Source organism: Eptatretus burgeri, chromosome 1 (assembly GCF_056783735.1).
Source record: "Eptatretus burgeri isolate ZD-2024b chromosome 1, Ebu_testis_v1, whole genome shotgun sequence".
NCBI classification, from domain to species: Eukaryota; Metazoa; Chordata; class Myxini; order Myxiniformes; family Myxinidae; genus Eptatretus; species Eptatretus burgeri.
The window spans coordinates 100,320,829-100,339,896 of NC_140961.1; the positions used below are offsets into that span (position 1 = coordinate 100,320,829).

The 19,068-nt window shown below is 41.9% G+C and overlaps 2 protein-coding genes across 2 annotated transcripts in view; one reads left to right on the plus strand and one right to left on the minus strand.

The window, feature by feature from the left end:
* LOC147035053 (CD166 antigen-like) overlaps nucleotides 1-19,068 on the minus strand; it is a 169,878-nt gene that overhangs the window by 137,243 nt on the left and 13,567 nt on the right. The window lies entirely within an intron of this gene.
* Nucleotides 13,881-15,469, plus strand: LOC147035054 (uncharacterized). The gene is made up of 2 exons (XM_085893122.1): nucleotides 13,881-14,245; nucleotides 14,445-15,469. The coding sequence occupies exons 1-2, from the start codon at nucleotides 14,121-14,123 to the stop codon at nucleotides 14,758-14,760; spliced, it is 441 nt and encodes a 146-aa protein (XP_085749248.1). The 5' UTR covers nucleotides 13,881-14,120; the 3' UTR covers nucleotides 14,761-15,469.

Below are 19,068 nucleotides of genomic sequence, written 5' to 3' on the forward strand. Positions count from 1 at the left end.
GTGCTCTGGTCATTGATGACATTGCTCCACTACATTCCTTATGTAATGTACCACCGACATTTGGTGAAGTTGCTGACAAGATTCTGAGAACCACCATTCAGACAGCGCTGGAGTACCGATGCACATGTGTGGACTTCATCACAGATCAATATCCTAAAATCAGGATAAAAGGTCCTGAGCGCACGACAAGGGCAGTTTGGGGATCAGAGATCTATCATATCCAAAGGAAGAAGCAGAAAACCCCAAACCAATGGAAGAAATTAATGGCAGATGGCAGAAATAAAGAAGAACTGGTGAAGTTTCTGACCCATGTATGGAGAGAAGCTGACTTCAGTTCACTAAAGACTGACATAAGAATGTACATCACAAATGAAAAAGGAATGTCATCGTCTGGAAGTACTGAGTGGCTCAGTGACAGTAGTTACCACCATCCACGAACTTCACTGTGACCGTGAGGAATGTGACACCCAAATTCTTCTCCATGCCCAGCATGCAGCAAAGCACTATGAAAATGTTCTGATCAAGAGCCCATACACAGACATTGTGATAATTGGCTTGGGGATGAAACCAGATATGCTTGTCAACATCTTTATTATCACAGGCGTGGGAAATAAATATCGTATCCTTGATCTTCAAAGCATGTCAGAGACCCTTGGCCAAAACATATGGCAGGCTTTGATTGGATTCCATACGTTTGCAGGATGCGACTCCACCGGTGCTTTCTATGGAAAGGGGAAAAAAATAAAGCATATTCCCTGCTCACTGCAAATTACAACTTTGTAGATACTTTCATAGACCTTGGATCGAGCTTCACACTGGGTGAAGGGGGCATTTGCTATCCTGGGAGCAGTTTGTGCGCACACTGTATGGGCTACCAAAGTCACACAATGTGAACGATGCTCGCTACAAACTGTTCTGCCTCGCATCATCATCATCATCATCATCATCATCATCATCATCATCACTGCCAGAAAAAAATAAATCATACCACCAACTCGTGATTCTCTGAGACAGCACAATGAGAGGACAAATCACCAAGCAGCTATATTGAAGAACTCTCTCAATGCAACAATCAATGCCCCTTCTCCTGTAGGTCACGGTTGGCACTTGAAGGATGGAAAAGTTGCAGTGACCTGAATGACCCAGAATCCAGCACCAGACAATACCCTGAAAACAGCGTACTGCAGCTGCAATCAGGGAAAGTGTGACTAGAAAGACTCGGTGTTCTTGCATTACTGCAGGTCTGTCCTGCACAGACTTGTGCAAGTGTGTTGACTGCATGAACACAAACATATCAGATGGTGAACTCGTCAGTGATGCCAGTGGTGATGAAGAGTAAAGTAAAGGACTTTCATCTGTTATATGAAAAAAATTAATTTTGTGAATGTGATATTTTATTCTCCCGGTAGGTACGGTGACGGTGTATTATGGAATAATTGTTGCTTTCTTAAATATACACTTTTAAATATTTTGTCAGTCTGCTGGTATCAAAATATTCCACTACAAGTTTGATAGAGATAAATGGTCATTACATAGTAACATCATGATTGGTGGGCTTATTAGCAATAAAAAATAGCATTATTATGTTTAATATTCTTAGCCATGTCCTTCTCATACTCTCTTTTGGCTTGCCGAGTTTTTCTTTTAACTAGCCTCTGTTTACTCTGTTACTGATATAAATCTAAGTCCAGTCCTGTTACTTTATCTAAATACATATTGTCACAGGTCTGGCAGTTACATTAATCCCCCCCCCCGACCCAATTGTGGTGAATGGGTGGTTAGCACCAAACCAGACCGGATCGTCAAGCGGTTTTCCTTGGAGCCGAACAAGTGATCCTTAGAGATTATAGCGCGCGGGGGACGGTTAAAGGTCAGGACGTACCAGAGGGGTCACCAGGACGGTAGCACGAGGGTTTATACTTGACCCACAACTAAGAGACAACACAGACACAAGCAACTAAAAATAAATACAGGTTTTTTTTTAGAATGAGAAGCAAATATTTACAAAGGTAACAAGACAAGTAATAATAAAAACAGAACGTGAAGTCCACTAAATCGAGTTTCCTATTTGAGGTGCCTCCGCACTCAGACACAAAAACGGACAAGTGGAAAAAATAAATAAAAGAAAGATCCTCCCTTTCTCCCAGCACTTGGCTTCAGGTCCCAGAAGTGATATTTTAGGACTTGACGATTGAACTTAAGGACTTTAGCGTCGTCTCTTGTGGCGGGAAACGCACAGAAGGCAATTCGGAGACGGTGCTCGTTGCCAGGGCTCACGAACCGCAGTGTAGCTTCTTCTCAAATGAATATGCTGACCGTTCCTCTCTTGCACCCGGTCTGTTCACAACAATCGCCCACACGACGATACTATTTCTGAGACCCACGGGGAACGCTCTCCTTCCCTCCTCAGAAACGTACACACTTCATGGCTCAGCCGACCAGTCAATGGCTGGCATCTTGCTCCAGCACGCTGCAAATTCACACAGCACAAACATGAGAATCGTGCAACCTTCATCTTGCCAAGAGGAGAGCAAAGCAAGATCCTCTGTCCTAGCCACGTTCCTCTTACGAACGTATCCTCTGATATTGAATGCGTCGGTTAGCTCCCGATCTCTCCTCGACGTCAGACCGAACAACCGTCCAACTCTGGGGCATGGCTTGCTTGCACAAAACTCAGAAAGGCAGGGCCTCTCCCTGCTTGGTACGCCTGCCTCGCTTCTGAGGTCACGCCCATAAATCATAAGCCTCAGGGCGTGGCTTGTTGACAAGAAGCAAGAAGGCGGGGTTTCTGCCTGCTCGGTGGTTCGGTTTCTGTTGTTATAAAAATGTAATTCTTGTTATTGCTGGCTTGTAAATGCAAAAACATCGGAAAAAGTCACAGGGGTAATCACGTACTGGGACAAATTAGTCTTAGACCCTACCTAATTAAAACAGCACCACCCCCCGTGCGGTGACATGGAACACTTAAGCTCCAAATTTCCCTACTTCATTTACATTGAGATGTCTCCTACACGTCCACGGACCAAGAAACTCTATGCAATCCTATCTTTCCGATGAAATTATTCAATCTACCCCCACAACCATAACAATATTTTCAAGTGTTTGTGTGTTTGTACATCATTCTTTCACAGCCAAACTGTAGCACCTCGAGGCCGCAAATTTTTGCTGTAGGGACAACAGAATCCGGGAAAGGTGATAAGCTACCACATATTCGTCTTGACATCCGTTTCGAGGCCCCCAAAACCCATTATAAAGTGTATATTGTAGGATGTAGTATATAGTAGATTATTATATATTGGCAGTGCAGCCACCAGCCCACAAGCACAAAGTAACCATCATGAGGCCAATAACTCCATCGCTTTCAATATCCAATATGTCATGAAACCACTGCTGGGAAAAGTACACCCAGTCAGGCAGCGCTGGGTATCCCCACTCCACCTGCTCCCTGGGCAATGCCAGGTGGCCCCTTCCAGTACTTAAAAATGCCTTCTGCTTCTTATTTATAGCATTACTTCGCTCACGACTACTCAACCACCCTGGCTTCTTTCTGCTTCTAGTTTTACACCTCATTGGAATGTACTTACTCTGCATGCTACATATTTGCTCCTTGAAGGTTTCACATTTTTTCTGATAATGATTGTCCTATTGTCAGCTTCTCCCAATCTACATCACCCAACACCCTACCCTCAAGGTTTGCCTTGCTGAAATCGAATAGCCTTACCCGACTATCCTGAACTCTAATCCTCAACAGAATTCTTGCAAACACGATGTTATTGTCACTTGATCCAAAACGCTCCCCTACCTCCACCATATTGGGATTGTTATTTAAAAGGAGGTCTAACATTGCACTCCCCAAAGAGGGCTTAGCTACAAACTGGGTTAAAAAGCAATCCTGGACTTGTTCTAGGAAATCCTCATCTGCTCTGCCCTTTCCCTGTTCCTGACCCAATCTATCCCTGGCAAGTTAAAATCCCCATAATCAATACTCTTCCCTAACCACATGCCCTTTTGAATTCTTCGTGAACTCCTCCTTCCTCCTCCTCCCTCACACCCAGAGCCCTATAAAAGCATCCTACCAGTATCTTACTGTTTTTATAATCACTAACCTCTACCCAAACAGAACCCTGCACATCAATTCCTTCCTTAATGTCACCCCCTTTCTCTTGATGCAATGCTGTCATTTACCCAGACTGCTAATCCTCCTCCTCCTATTCTCTCCTTCCTATCACACTGATACACCTTGTAGCCTTCAAATCCTGTCCTCCAGTTACTCTCCTTCTTAAACCATGTCTCACTCACTGCAAATATATCGTACTCCTCGCTATCCACTTTGGCTTCAAGCTCTTCATCTTATTTAAACTTCTGGCATTGCCATGGAATATGTATAACTTTTCCCTTCCTGGAATTATATTTTCTTGCGTGGCTGTACTAATCACAATTACATCATCCGTTCCTTCCTTAATACCTTCCCCACCCTCCGCTGACCTAAAAAAAGCCTGAATTCCTTCCTCAATTCCCACTGAAAACCTTGCTGCCTCCTTTCTATTTAACATACAGCCATCATTCCGGAAATACTCCCTTTGTCCCCCGAATGATTCCCACTGCTTCTTAAATGTAAAACATTCCTCCCGACACCATTCTTCCAGCCATTGGTTGACGTCTATTGCTCTGCTCATAATTTCTATATTGTTTCCTACTGTTGGGAGAATCCCAGAAAATATGACCTCACAACCCTTTGCTTTCAGCCACTTACCCAATATCCTGTATCTAATTTCCAAAACCTCTGAGTAAACTTTCCCGAAATAATTTGCACCAAAGGTGTACCCCAACCAACTTCTTCATGCCATGACCCGATACAATATTGTTTACCCTTCCTTCAATGTAAAATTGAACTCCTGCTCCTTCGAAACTGCACACAACTCTATGTTTATGATTCTTCCTGCAGAATGACAAATCTACATATTCAATCATTTAATCACCCACAAAAACTGTCTTCCACACCTCATTCCTACAAATCTGTATTGCTGCACCCTCACCACTGCTTGCACTTGCTACAGCCTCACCACTGCCTGCACTCGCTGCCCCCTTACCCATATACAGTATGTATTCTCTCCACCCTCAAACCTGCCTGCACTCACCTCATCTTACACCCTCATCACTGCCTGCACTCATTGCACCCTCAACACTGCCTGCACTTGCTGCCCCCTTACCCATATATGTATTCTCTCCACTCTCACCTCGCCCTGCACCCTCATCACTGCCCGCACTCACTGCACCCTCACCACTGCCTGAACTCACTGCACCCTCACCACTGCCTGAACTCACTGCACCTTCACCACTGCCTGAACTCACTGCACCTTCACCACTGCCTGCACCCACCAGACCCACACCATTGCCAATCTCCTCTGCAAACTTACTCCACAAACGTAACCCACTTTTTTCGACAAATTCCTCACATTCTGATACCTACTGTAAAGTATCTATTCATTCTTTTAACCGAGTAATAATGATCCTCATGTGGGCATTTCCTCACTTCTTCTGACATTGACTACCCTCTGCTTCCAGTATCCTTGATATGGCCCACATCAAGCATCTCTTCTCCTTATTTCCCTATCAACCCCTCTTTCCATTAACGGCCCTTTTCCCAACCATATCCCCCAACTGACTTAACCCTCATCCTGCAGTAACATCTGCGAAATTTGGGGTATTTTGGACCCAAGGTGGAATTTTTTTTTTAATGTTTTGTTCATTTTATTGGAACAACATGATGTATATATATATAAAATTGAAACTCTTTGCAATATTTAAGACTAAAACTGGTTTAATCTACTATTAATAACTATTTTTAATGATTTTTTTTCGAAAAAATGTTTCTAAAATTTTTTCTTCTTCTTTTTTTGAGAAAACATGTGTTAGGCTTTGGGGTCCTCAAAACCCCAGGCTACCTACCAGGGGTTCACTGCTGGACTTGGAGCACCAACCCAGTAGACCTTATCCTGCCTCTTCCAAAAAAACACGAATACAAATTCCTGCAAATCTGCTATGAACACAACTGCAACTTTTGATGATACAAAATTCTGTACACAACACCTGACACAACACCATGATAACAAATATGCAAAACAACAACAGAAAAGCATTTATCGTGCTCTGCCATATGAGCTTTTTAAACCTCGGTGCAAACCCTCAGCCAACCGGTAGTCCTAAAAGAACAGGAAGTGATAATATAAAAGGAGCTGAGTTTCTCGTGGTCCAAAATGCTATATTCTAAAGAATTTCTGCTGTCATACAATAATACAAATAGTATCACTTGAAAGGTAATCATCAATTTACTTGGAACAAAAGTTTGTTCATTTAATCACAAACTTTCCTGTTTTAAAATTGCATGTTTCAGGGATTGAGAAAGAAGAAGAAGCGGGACCTCGAGCTTTAATGTAGCAGTTCCAATAGTAACATTTATTATTGTAATAGCAAATAAAACCTGTAGCTTCACTGATGGAAATATTAAGAGGGGGATGGGGGGAAAGCGAAAAGGGGGGGGGAGAGAGTGAAGAGGTGGAGTGGTAGAGAGGGAGGAGGGAGAAGGAGTGAGAAAGGGGGGAAAGTGAGGAATGGGGGAGAGGGTGGAAGAGGAGGGAGAAGGAGAGATGAGGAGGGGTGGGAGGGAGAGAGGAAGGAGGGGAGCGTGATAGAGGGGGAAAAGGAGGGAAGAGCAACGAAGGGCAGGAGAGTGATGAGGGGGGAGGAGGGGAGAATCGGTTTGGTCCATCCATCCATCCTTTCATCCATCCCTTCCCTCCATTCCATCCACCCATTCCCTCCATCTATCCTTTCCCTCCATCCATTCATCCCATACATCTATCACTTCCCTCCATCCCTTTCCACTTCCCTCCATCCATTTTCACATCCCTCCATCCCATCCATCCCTTCCCTCCAACTATCCTTTCCCTTCTTCCCATCCATCCATCACTTACCTCCATCCCTTTTCACTTCCTTCCATCCTTATCACTTCCCTCCATCCCATCCACCCATCCCTTTTCTCCACCTTATCCATTCCTTTCCTCCATTCCTTCATTCCATCCAACTGTGAATAGGTCTGCCTAACAATGCCTTGATGTTGAAGAGGCCACAACGGTTTCTCAATGATAAAGTTTTTCTTTTCACTTTCTTCACGCATCTTATCAAATGCCTCATCATCATCACACCAACAAATCACTGGATACATTACAATTCATATAAACACCCAGAGACGCCAGCATTTGTGGCTTTATTTCATTTCCCCACATTTCATAACCTCTGGAATCTCACAACAAAAAATAAGTCAAATTACAAAGTTTAAACTCCAGATTGAACTTAGTAGCAGTTCCGACTGCTAAAAAAAAAAGTGTTCATTTGTCCAATTCGGACATAGTTTGACATTTCAGGTGTCTCTGGGAGGTGTTTAATATGATGGATCATATTAATTGCTTGCCAAGCCTGTCGTTCATAATCAAACATTTTGTTGGAGTCCTTGCTTGACTGCTTCGGCCACTTGGCCACACTGCAAGCCACACTGTCCCTCTGCACGATCTCCTGCCTGTGTTGTGCCCCGCAGTCGTTCCTTTTTAATGGTTGGATGGAAGGAAGGGATGGATGGATGGAGGAATGGATGGATGGGATAGATAGAAGGGATGGATGAAGGTATAGATGGATGGATGGACCAAACATTCTCCTCCCACCACCCCCCCTCCCTTCATCACTCTACCCCCTTCCTCCTCCTCCTTCACCCCCTCTTCTCTCCCTACTCTCCCCCCCCCTCCCCTCCTCTCTCTCCCTCCCCCTCTTCCCAGGGCATAACTCTGTGAAAAATTGACAAAATGCCCTGAAACATGAACTTATTCTGTAACTTATATTAAAGCCATGTACCAAGTTTCAGTTGAATATGTTAGAGGGTATGGGGGAAAAAGTCTGAAAACTACAGGTGGGACGGACAGATGGACAGATGGAGAGCAAACCTATAGCTATAGTCCCCTCCAGTGAAACCAGTAGGAGACTAATAATGAGGATATCTGCAGGGTTTGGACAAAGACATCTGCTTAATGCCTCATATCCAAGTTGATAGTCAATATCGACGGGTCTCGCGAGTCTTCCACTGGTGGAACATGCTTTCTCACCCGACACTTCCACGGTTCCTAAAAGACTTTCAAAGTCACAACACACATCCATCCTTGATCTGTTCATGATCAGTTTAACGATGATGATATCTGGGACACTCATCTCTATTTCTTCATGCACTTTTTACATGTTGCTACAACAAGTTGTTTTTTAAAAACGTGTAAAAATAAGGAATTCAAAATAGAAAAACAGCAAAAAAGGAATGCAGTACAAAAAAGCTCATATGCAAGCAAATATCCAACTATATTAAATAAGGCAAATATATATATATATATATATATATATATATATATATATATATATATATATATATATATATATATATATATATTTATAAATATGGATTGTACATCTCATTATCAAAGAAAAAAAAACATGGCTGGCAGGATCTGCACCAAATTTTTCATACATGTTGGTAGTACGCATGGTAAACCCCTCCTGTGAGGGGTCAGGGGGGGGGGAGTGGTGTGGGTCAGGGGAAGGGGGAGACAATTTGCCAATGCGCTCAAAGGGAGCGGGTGTTTCTAGTAAAGAAAAATAGACAAGCACAGAAAGACTAAACAACGACAGTTGAATGTGGATATTGACACGAGTTCATACCCACTCGAATGGTCGGAGTCCAAATTACAAAAAGCACTCCAGGAGTAAACAAGCATGTGAATAAGCAGTATAGAAGCAGAATGAGTAAAAGACACAGGGATAGGACAAAGAGAACATGAAGTTTAATAAACTGATAATAGTAACGACTCACTACATATGAAAAAGTAGAGATGCAGGCCGATGTAAGGGGGAACAGGGTCCACGGCAAATGTTCAACAATCCTGAAGGTAGGTACTACACCAACTGCCACCTCTCCCCACACCTCCCACCACCCCACCAATCCAACAACCCCTACCTTCTGACCTCATTTTCCTACTCATCCATCTTCTTTCCATCCTTTACCCGATACAGCCACACACAGAAGTTGGAAGGGCAAGGCAGAGTGCAGTGGGTGGCCTTATTAAAAAAGAAGGTATCAACCATGTTTCAAGTATTTCTCACAATAGAGCTATTGCTTGAACTTTCCTTGTTAAATAATGTAATATATCGAGAAGAGTTGATTTGCACCATTTTCTGCAAATATGATAAAAGCAAACAAAGTTGAGGCGAGGGTACGAGGGATGAGGGTGATGGCATTGCAGCCTTTGATGAAGAAACAGATTCTAAATAATGGTCCATATTCACTCACATGGCACATCTCCAGTGGCCTTTTGCACAAAATGTGACACGATGGATGTTGGAGAATTGTTTTTTTCTTTAAAAGAATGGTGGAAAGACGAACATGTGAAAAATTTGCTGCGATATTTCACCTTTGGTGACAATATTATATATTGTGCAGTGCAACTTTTGGTATAACACAGGGCTCAGCATGATTGAAAAATGAGTACCAATCAGGTGGAGGCACAATCAAGAAAGATGATCCACTTACTCCGCAATGGCAAACTCTTCGTCATGTTAAATTTGGCATGGCTTTCCTCGTCGGATTTCATTTCACAGGAATGGATGGACAACAAATGACATCCTGCTTCACCCGTTACTAGGTGGAGAATAGATGTGCCTAAAGCTCTCCGGGAAAAAGAAAAAGAGAGCCCATTATGCCGAACTCATTCCAGCTCCAATTGCTCCCCACAAACACGATCTTGCAGAACAAAGCCCTCATAGTGAATTGCCTGTTTCCCAATTTGCTTTTCTGCTTAAGGACACCACACTCCTTCACATTTTCAGTCCTTTGTTTCACGAGTCGATGTCCGTATGCAAGTTTCACGATGTTAAAGCATTCTGGTTCCATGATGGAGGAAAAGCACCGGTTCATGGTTTCTGCCAGTTGATGATGTACTTTGACCCCTGAGCTGCAGAGCTTGGATGAAGCTGCCAAAATCGTCCAACAATTCACCGAGTGCTGCTCATGGTTGAAAGAAAAACAATGAGACATCGTTCCAAGATACAGTTGGAGTCAAGTTTACGTCATACGTGGCTACACATGTGCCACTCAGATGGTACAACCAAATCGGCCTCCCGTTGATGCAGAGAAAGTTGTGCTTAGTGTTACAGAGAGTCGATAGGAACTGGGTAGAGTTAATATTCCATGACAGCACTGTGAGGTGTTCGTTTCATTGGGCACTCTCGGACACGGTCAGACAGCAAGGATTTTAATCAAATGAAGACTGTGGCAAGCGATCTCCAAAGTTCATAAATAGAGAGAAAGACTGCAAACTGGAAACATGCTCCGTTTCCCCCATATTCTGCGGCTGCTTTTATGGGCGGGAGTGTAGTTCACAGTTTTATCATGAACACATTATACATCACCAATTACAACCTGTAAAACTGACTACTTATCACGAAAACTGACTGTGTATATAAATTAATAAATAATTCAAGGTGATATGTTGACAGCAGCGATGTATCCCGTGCACATAAATAAATATATACTTCAAAGTTGGGTGTTTGGTGGTGGAGATAGTCTTACTTAAGATTTAGTTCCTCCTCATGGAGACGGTAAAGTATAGATATAAATAAATAAATAATTCAAAGTTGGGTGTTTGGTGGTGGAGATGGTCTTACGTAAGATTTAGTTCCTCCTCGTGGAGACGGTAAAGTATATATATATAAATAAATAAATAATTCAAAGTTGGGTGTTGCGTAAGAGCCGTAAGAGTGGAACCGCATCATCCTGCACAAGCTCCACCATCTCAATCAGCATGTACCAGACCGCGAAATATTTTATTGCCTTATAACTTGACGGTGCAAAGTCACAAAAATTAAACACACACATCATCGTGCAGGTAATAACATCAGGCATCTGGCGATATAAGTTAGAAAGGTGAAATAAACTATTTGGTTGCTAAAGGGGCTCCGAGCCGTTGCGGCCTACTACAATCCGAGGCGTGGCGCTCTGGGCCATGAAGCCGCGATTTCTTTACACTCATAAAATGACGATACAAAGTCCGAAAACGCCCCAACATACCTCAAAATGTCCAGGTCACGTTCCCTGTTAGTGTGTGAACAATCCAACGCTTGGCGAATTCTGCTTCACAATGATAGGAAGAGCCGACATCGAAGGATCAAAAAGCAACGTCGCTATGGACGCTTGGCCGGTGGGAGACCATGGCTTGGGAAGCACGGATTCTCAATGTTGAATAGTTAACCTATCATCTTTAATACAACTATAATAGACCAATAAAACTTTAATAGAGATTTAAAAATTTATTTTTGTATTTGAGGAGCATCTCGGCCTGGTTGTACTGGAGCAGCACATTTTGTGTTACGTAACTTACGTTCAATGAAAAAAGTGGGGAGGGGGATCGATATGTTGTCCCCCCCTTGATAAAAAGTGGGGGGGGGACATGACCCCCCCTGTCCTCCACCAATCGACGCCCATATGTATATATATATATATATATATATATATATATATATATATATATATATATATATATATATATATATAATATGAAAGTAATATGTTGCCAACTCACGTACTCCCGAACACAGGGAGAGAGATAACAATAGCTTCTCCCTTCCTTTCGGAAACAGGTGAGACTAATTATAGTGTGCAACGGACATTAAATGCAAGATCGTCTTTGCCTGTTTTAAGTTCTCATATGAAACAGTCTTTGGATGTTATTTCCAGTTTCAAAGGCAAGATAACATCTGTACATCGTTTTCTGAAATGTCCTTGTTATCCATGTAGAAGCACACTGATGTGTCCACACAGAATCACAGTCCTGCATATATTATGAGGATTATTTTCATGAATGCTACTTAAAAAAAAAATCCACAGATATGGATGTACTTGCATATTATTTCACATTTGCCCAACGCTAATAAACAATTCTTCAGCAAGATCGCCCAGTCGAATATGTAATGGTCTTCCTGACACCGGCATTCACTCGAGAGATGCTTGCATGCAGGTGTGACCCCCAGATGCCCTGACACCAGCAGTCGTTCGTTATTGGTCCACGATGACAAGACTCAATTTAAACCTGTCACCAAGTGTGGAGAATTTTCTTGGATACGATGCCATCAAACTTTACTGATAGTCCATGATTAATTTCGAGAAATTTAACCCCTTCTTTAGTCAAAGCTGCAATTTTTCACGATTTGCCCAGTCAGGTACTGAAATTTCACATTCTCTATCTTGATTATTCATACACACATCGGCAGAACCAGAGACTTCTCTGCACGACAATAATCCATGCAACAAAGGAGAAGCACTCTGAGGTGTGCAATTGATGCAGAATGTAACCCACGGATGTAAACAAAAATGTAGCATCCAGAAGCACTCTTCGGTGTGCATGAGCTCTTGAAACATTTGAAAACAAGAACTCGAAGGGCACTCGGAAGAGCGCATACCTCCGCCACGTAATGCCTGATCCACGAGAACATATTTGGCCCAATACGTTTTTCAAATATCATGCGAAATATCGTTTTTGGCCCTTTCTCACAAAGGTGAAGAATCACTTTTAAAATTAAATAATTCTCGTATCCAGATCCGGATTCAGATCTTCACCAAAATCGAATTAGTCGTCCTTGTCACACACCCAACGTGTTCACCAAGTTTCGGCCGAATCTGTCCACAACTTTTTGAGATATCGTGCGACATATCGTTTTTGGCCCGATCTCAATGATGAAAAATCACTTGAAAAATTATAGTAGTGGGTTCCGGATTCGGATCTTCACCAACATCTAATCAGTTTGGCCTTGTCATACACCCAACCTGTCCACAAAATTTCATACGGATCCGTCCACAACTTTTTGAGATATCCTGCATACAAACACACAAACAAACAAGAAGACGTCGTGCAGAGCACGATACTTGCAAAATCCAGAAAAAAAAAGTTTGACCTCAAAAATAATTGGTGGTTTAATTCAATGATCAAATGTGCAACTCTTCTTCAAATTTCAAGTGAATCGGATGAAAATTGACAATTTTAGAAATCAGGCCTATGTTGACCTTTTGGCTAATGTGGACCTCTAAAATAAATAGCTGGTTGAAGTCAGTCACCTGAAATGAAAATCCTCTTCAAATTTCAGGTCAATCGGATGAAAATTGAGGATTTTAGAAATCTCACCAAAGTTGTTGACCTTTGCCCTAAGTTGACATTTTGGCCATGTTGACCTCAAAAATAATTGATTCATATTGCAAGTACAATGCTGCCCAATAAAACCTGGATATTAAGAGTTTAAGAACGAATACTTTACTGGGGAGGGGTAAAACGACGTTCAGGCCACCCTGTCCATAAAAATTACAAACCATTATATAATTACATATAATACACGGGAAGACGATGCAATGAAAACTGAAATTAGTTTGTTTCGAACCAAACGTGGTTACCATGACAACAATGCTTGCAGCGTCACAAAGGCCATCGTCGGGATGCATTGTGTGTTCACCTTTTAGAACATTTAGACCTTTCTGCCACATTCGCTGCTACGATGTGGTCGTACCTTGTTGTGCTCTTGAGCTTTTTCAAGGAATTTCAAGAGGATATGTTTCCGGCGCACCTACAAGTGCCTCCTGGAGTCTGGACTATAAGGAAGTCTTACCAGGTAAGTGGGAAACGGAAAGAAAGACCGTCGTTGATGGACGGAGGGTAAAGGGTTAAAGATCTCATTGATTACGATGAAAAGGAAGTTATAGGAACGGAGCAGATTGTGATATTCAAGAAATAATGACGGTTTGATTATGGTGTCGACAAATGTACTCTTAAATCTTGTTACAAGGAAACCACACCTGTTGTGGAATGTTCGATCCGTTTGCTGGACCTGTGGTCAGAACGTCGTGTTTCAACTTCAGTTTGAAAGGATCCCATTTTTGGATTGTTATGAAGGATATTGATTTCTGTTTTCATTGAAATAACATTAATTTATGAAACTTGTTATATCCGTGTCCAAAGATCTTTGGGGAAGGTTCCATCTTCGGCCCGATGGATGTTGGACAACTCGTGTCGCTTTGGGGGAGATTTGAGTTTGCTGTTGGGATCATCTCCATGGTGATACTCATCATCAACTCGCTTTGTGAGATTTATTTATGGATGAACAAACGGCTCCGGTAAAGCTCTTCACAAGTCTTCATTTTATTATTGATCTTGAAATTAAGAACAGCAAACTGTGATCACGGTGGACCTCTCCACTGATGAATATGTTGTTATTGGACTTTATATATCTGGTGGTACTCTGATTCATACATTTGCGCGACGCAGAGAAATGTTCTCCAAAACGAAGTTCTCATTATTCTTGTTTGTTCACAGAAAGGACAAGAAAGTGAATGGAGAAGATGGGGACGATAAGGATGTGGAAGATGATGATGATGACAAAGATGACGACAGATTGGAGTCAGAAGATGACAAATGTGATTGTGACGATGGAGACGATGAATGTGATTGGGACGATGGAGACGATGAATGTGATTGCGACGATGGAGACGACGGATGTGATTGTGACGATGACGACGGATGCGATTGCGACAATGGAGATGACAAATGTGTTTGTTCCGATGACGATGATGGATATCATTGCGAGGCTGGAGACGACGAATGTCTTTGTTCAAATGACGATTTTAATTGAGGACAGGGAACACTAGGTTCACAAGTGAGGAGGGGGAGAGGCTCGATTTTGTGTTTTATAACTTCCAGGAATTTGACTTCATTTTAGTGATAGTTTTTCCAAGTAGATTTCGATTAGATAAGGTTACTAGCACAGTTTACCCACCCTCTGGGTGGGTAGTGTTTGCACATCACTTGTTGAAAAGACTAGTCTGTGTTGCAAAAAGACTATTTTGATGTTTGTGTGGTGTGCGTTTAAAGGGTTCTAAAGGGGTCAAAGCAATTCAAAGGGTGTAAAGGTCATACGGGCTCTTAAAAAACAAAAGTGATTGAAATGGGTCTATGGCGTCTCAACGGGTCTAAAGGATCTGTGGGTATAAATATCGAAGGGGTCAAAGTATCTATAGGAGTTTAAAGGGTCGTATTGGGTATAAAGGTCTTAAGGGTCAACAGAGTCGAAAGGAGCAACAGCAACGACAGAAGCAGCACGGTGTTGAGGGGTTGCAGGAAAAGCAGAACCCTCATTGTGATCACACGCTGCAACAGTAACGGAAGCAACATGTTACTGAGGGGCTGCAACAGCAACAGCAGAATCAGCACGGTGTTGACGGGTTATACCACATGCAGGACCTTCCACAGGTGAGCACTCTTCAATACTTTGGGGGCAGTTTGGGTGACCACACTGGGTGCAAACACAGCAAGCCCCAAGATCGGGATGTTAAACTGAAATACATTTTGGCACTTGTTCTTTCATAGACTGCTGTTAATACTTCCTTCCATGAATAAGAATGCTCTTAATCGTGGAGGTAATTGTAATTATAATTTTGGTGGGAAGGTAACTTATTGACGTGGTCATCGCGATGCAGGTTAAATCACAAGAAGTTTAACCCCTCTCGACTGGATTATTATTCACCTTTTTGTCGTTACCTGTTCCACCATGCATTCCCTTCTGTGCCCTTTCCTGAACAAGTTATAAAACTGATGAAGATATCAATGTATTTAATCTTATATTTTTTTATTGTTTTTTTTTTTTTCGAAAGGCTCCTCAGAAGAGGTGCTCGTTAACTCCCCTCCACGCCCTCAAATGAAACCATCCTACCGGTTGGAGCGTAAGTTTCCAAGATTCTTGCTTTACATCTTATATATTATTTCCGAGTTTGTGGTTTCGTGTCGCGCTATCTTCGACTTTGTTCTGCGCTCGAGTAACCTGATATTCCGCTTACATTATCTCAAAGACCATATGAGGTGCATGGTACAAAAAAAGTAAATAAAATGGTTCTGAAACAGAGAAATCGTATTCCACTTACTGCATTAAAGTAAAATTACTACTGATACTCTGCATCAGTTCCTTTCTCAAACACACCCACCCCAACATGTCGCGCAGAGCGCGCGTTATGCTAGTTACAAATTATTCCAAACTTTCTGAAACTACATGTTCTTCACCCCTATCATGTCCCATTCTGTCTGTCTGTCTCAGAAGTGTTGGGAACAAACGAATGTTTTGCTGCACTCTTAGCCAGACAAGCACCAAATAGATCATCCAAATGGTGAAAGTGTGGCATGAGTGTTAACGTAACCGTATACAAGTCGGTGTGTACAACTGGATGATCATTAAAATTAATTAAATCGATGAATGTTGGTAATTTAATCGAAGCAGGATGGATGTCACGTGGCGATTTTCCAGGTTCTTCCTCAATTCATCATCTGCCGTGACCAAGGCGAGTGGATTCTCACCGAAACGTCGCCTTCACCAACGAGTAGTAAGTTCAGATTTTTTTCAATTATAAACATTTCCTGGATTAAAATTAATTGTTTGCAAAACTTTAATTAAAATCCAGTGGGACTTTGTGATGAAGAAAAGCAAGATGTGAAATTGAAGGAAAAAAGAAAAGGAAAATTGAACTGAGATGCAGAAAGCAATGGAGAGAGTGCAGTGTTTCCTGGATTGTGCGAGAAGGAATTATAATGATGAAGATTATGATGGCGGAGATATTGAGTGGTTTTCACTTCCCTTTGTTGATGTGTGTACAGGGACCCACAAAACGAGTTCTACCTTGATGACCCACAAAATTCGGGAAAAAATCAGGAAAAGAGTTCCGCCTTGATGGCTCAAAATATGAGACCTACCCTGGAAGCCCGAAAGTGTTTTCTATCTTGGAGACCTTTGGAGATCTAAACCAATCTATCCATGTCATTCTTGGTTGGATGCTGCTTGATGAGTGGTAAGTTCAGTTGATTAAAAATTAATGAAATTATATTTAATTCGATATTAGACATGTTATGTATTTATTTATTCTTTTTCAGCAATATCAAGAAAGTGCTGGGAAGACCTGAAATTTCTTGAGACAAATTTACAATATGTCTCCTCCTTTCCACTTCCTCAAACTTGAAAGATCTGAAACTTCATTCTTTAGACAGAACTGGAAGAAAAAAACAAAAAAAAAACTGCGTGGAGTTGAAAGATTGCATTGACCTTGTATTATTATTGAACTGCTCAAAAATAAAATATTAAACTGTTTAAAAATAATAATTCGTTGAGTTTTTTTTTAAACAATTGTGTAAAAATTATTAATGATCTTGGGATAAGCATTGGGTTTGGGTGTGAAGGTTCGGGTTGGGTTTGGGTTTGGGGTTTGATGGTGAGGGTTTGGGTTTGGAGTGTGAGGGTTTGGGTTTTAATGTGAGGGTGAGAGTTGGGTTTTGGTGTTAGGGTTTGGGTTTGGGATGTTAGGGTTTGGGTTTTAAATGTGAGAGTTGGGTTTGTGGTGTTAGGGTTGGGTTTGGGGTGTTAGGGTTTGGGTTTTAATGTAAGGTTAGAGTTGGGTTTGGGGTGTTAGGGTTTGGGTTTTAATGTAAGGTTAGGGTTGGGTTTGGGTTTGGGGTGTTAGGGTTTGGGTTTTAATGTGAGGGTTAGGGTTGGGTTTGGGGTGTTAGGGTTTGGGTTTTAATGTGAGGGTTAGGGTTGGGTTTGGGGGTGTTAGGGTTTGGGTTTTAATGTAAGGTTAGAGTTGGGTTTGGGGTGTTAGGGTTTGGGTTTTAATGTGATGGTGAGGGTTGGGTTTGGGGTGTTAGGGTTTGGAGTGTGAAGGATAGGGTTGGGTTTTGGGTGTTAGAATTTGGGTTTGAATGTGATGGTTTGGGTTGGGTTTGGGGTGTTAGAGTTTGGGTTTTAATGTGATGGTTAGGGTTGGGTTTGGGGTGTTAGGGTTTGGGTTTGAATGTGATGGTTAGGGTTGGGTTTGGGGTGTTAGGGTTTGGGTTTTAATGTGAAGGATAGGGTTGGGTTTGGGGTGTTAGGGTTTGGGTTTTAATGTGATGGTGAGGGTTGGGTTTGGGGTGTTAGGGTTTGGGTTTTAATATGAGGTTAGGGTTGGGTTTGGGGTGTTAGGGTTTGGGTTTTAATGTAAGATTAGAGTTGGGTTTGCGGTGTTAGGGTTTGGTTTTAATGTAAGGTTAGGGTTGGGTTTGGGGTGTTAGGGTTTGGGTTTTAATGTGAGGGTGAGAGTTGGGTTTGCGGTGTTAGGGTTTGGTTTTAATGTGAGGGTTAGGGTTGGGTTTGGGGTGTTCGGGTTTGGGTTTTAATGTAAGGTTAGAGTTGGGTTTGCAGTGTTAGGGTTTGGTTTTAATGTAAGGTTAGGGTTGGGTTTGCGGTGTTAGGGTTTGGGTTTTAATGTGGGGATTCAGGATGAACTTCATTTTCTTATTTGATTGTAAATTTTGTCTTTTGTAATTCCTGTGAATTAAATAAACTCATAATCTCTTCTTCTTTAAATCATATCGACAGAGACCTGTAAAAGTATTCACCCGCTACCAATAATGCCACATTTAGATGAATTCCGAATTATGCAGAAACAATTTTTCCAAATGAAGTTTTTTATTCATAACTGAAGAGATCAAACTAAACACTGTTATAGTTGAAGGAGGTTACATGTCAGGAATACCTGCAAAAAAACATGTACAAATCAAAATTCACTGGTTGAATAAGTATTCATCCCCAATGTCAGTACTTGGTGGAAACACCTTTTACAGCAATGACTGCTATGAGTCTTTTTGAGGAGGTCTCCACCAGCTTTGCACAGTGAGATGGTGACATCTTTGGCAATTCTTCACGTGAAAATTCCTTTCATTCTGCCAAGTTTGATGGAAATCATCGATCGACTGCAACCTTCAAAGTCTCACCATTAATGTTCAATTGGGTTCAAGTCAGGACTTTGACTGGGCCACTCAAGAAGATTTATTTTCTTCTTTTTCAGCCACTCCAGTGTGGCTTTAGCTTTGTGCTTCGGATCATTGTCTTGCTGAAATGTGATTCTCCTACCCAGTTTCAGAT

Excerpts from the sequence above, each read along its gene's own strand:
- LOC147035054 (XM_085893122.1), top strand. The coding sequence starts at position 14,121 with ATGGATGTTGGACAACTCGTGTCGCTTTGGGGGAGATTTGAGTTTGCT. Across the intron at positions 14,246-14,444 it reads TGGATGAACAAACGGCTCCG|AAAGGACAAGAAAGTGAATG; the intron begins GTAAAGCTCTTC and ends GTTTGTTCACAG.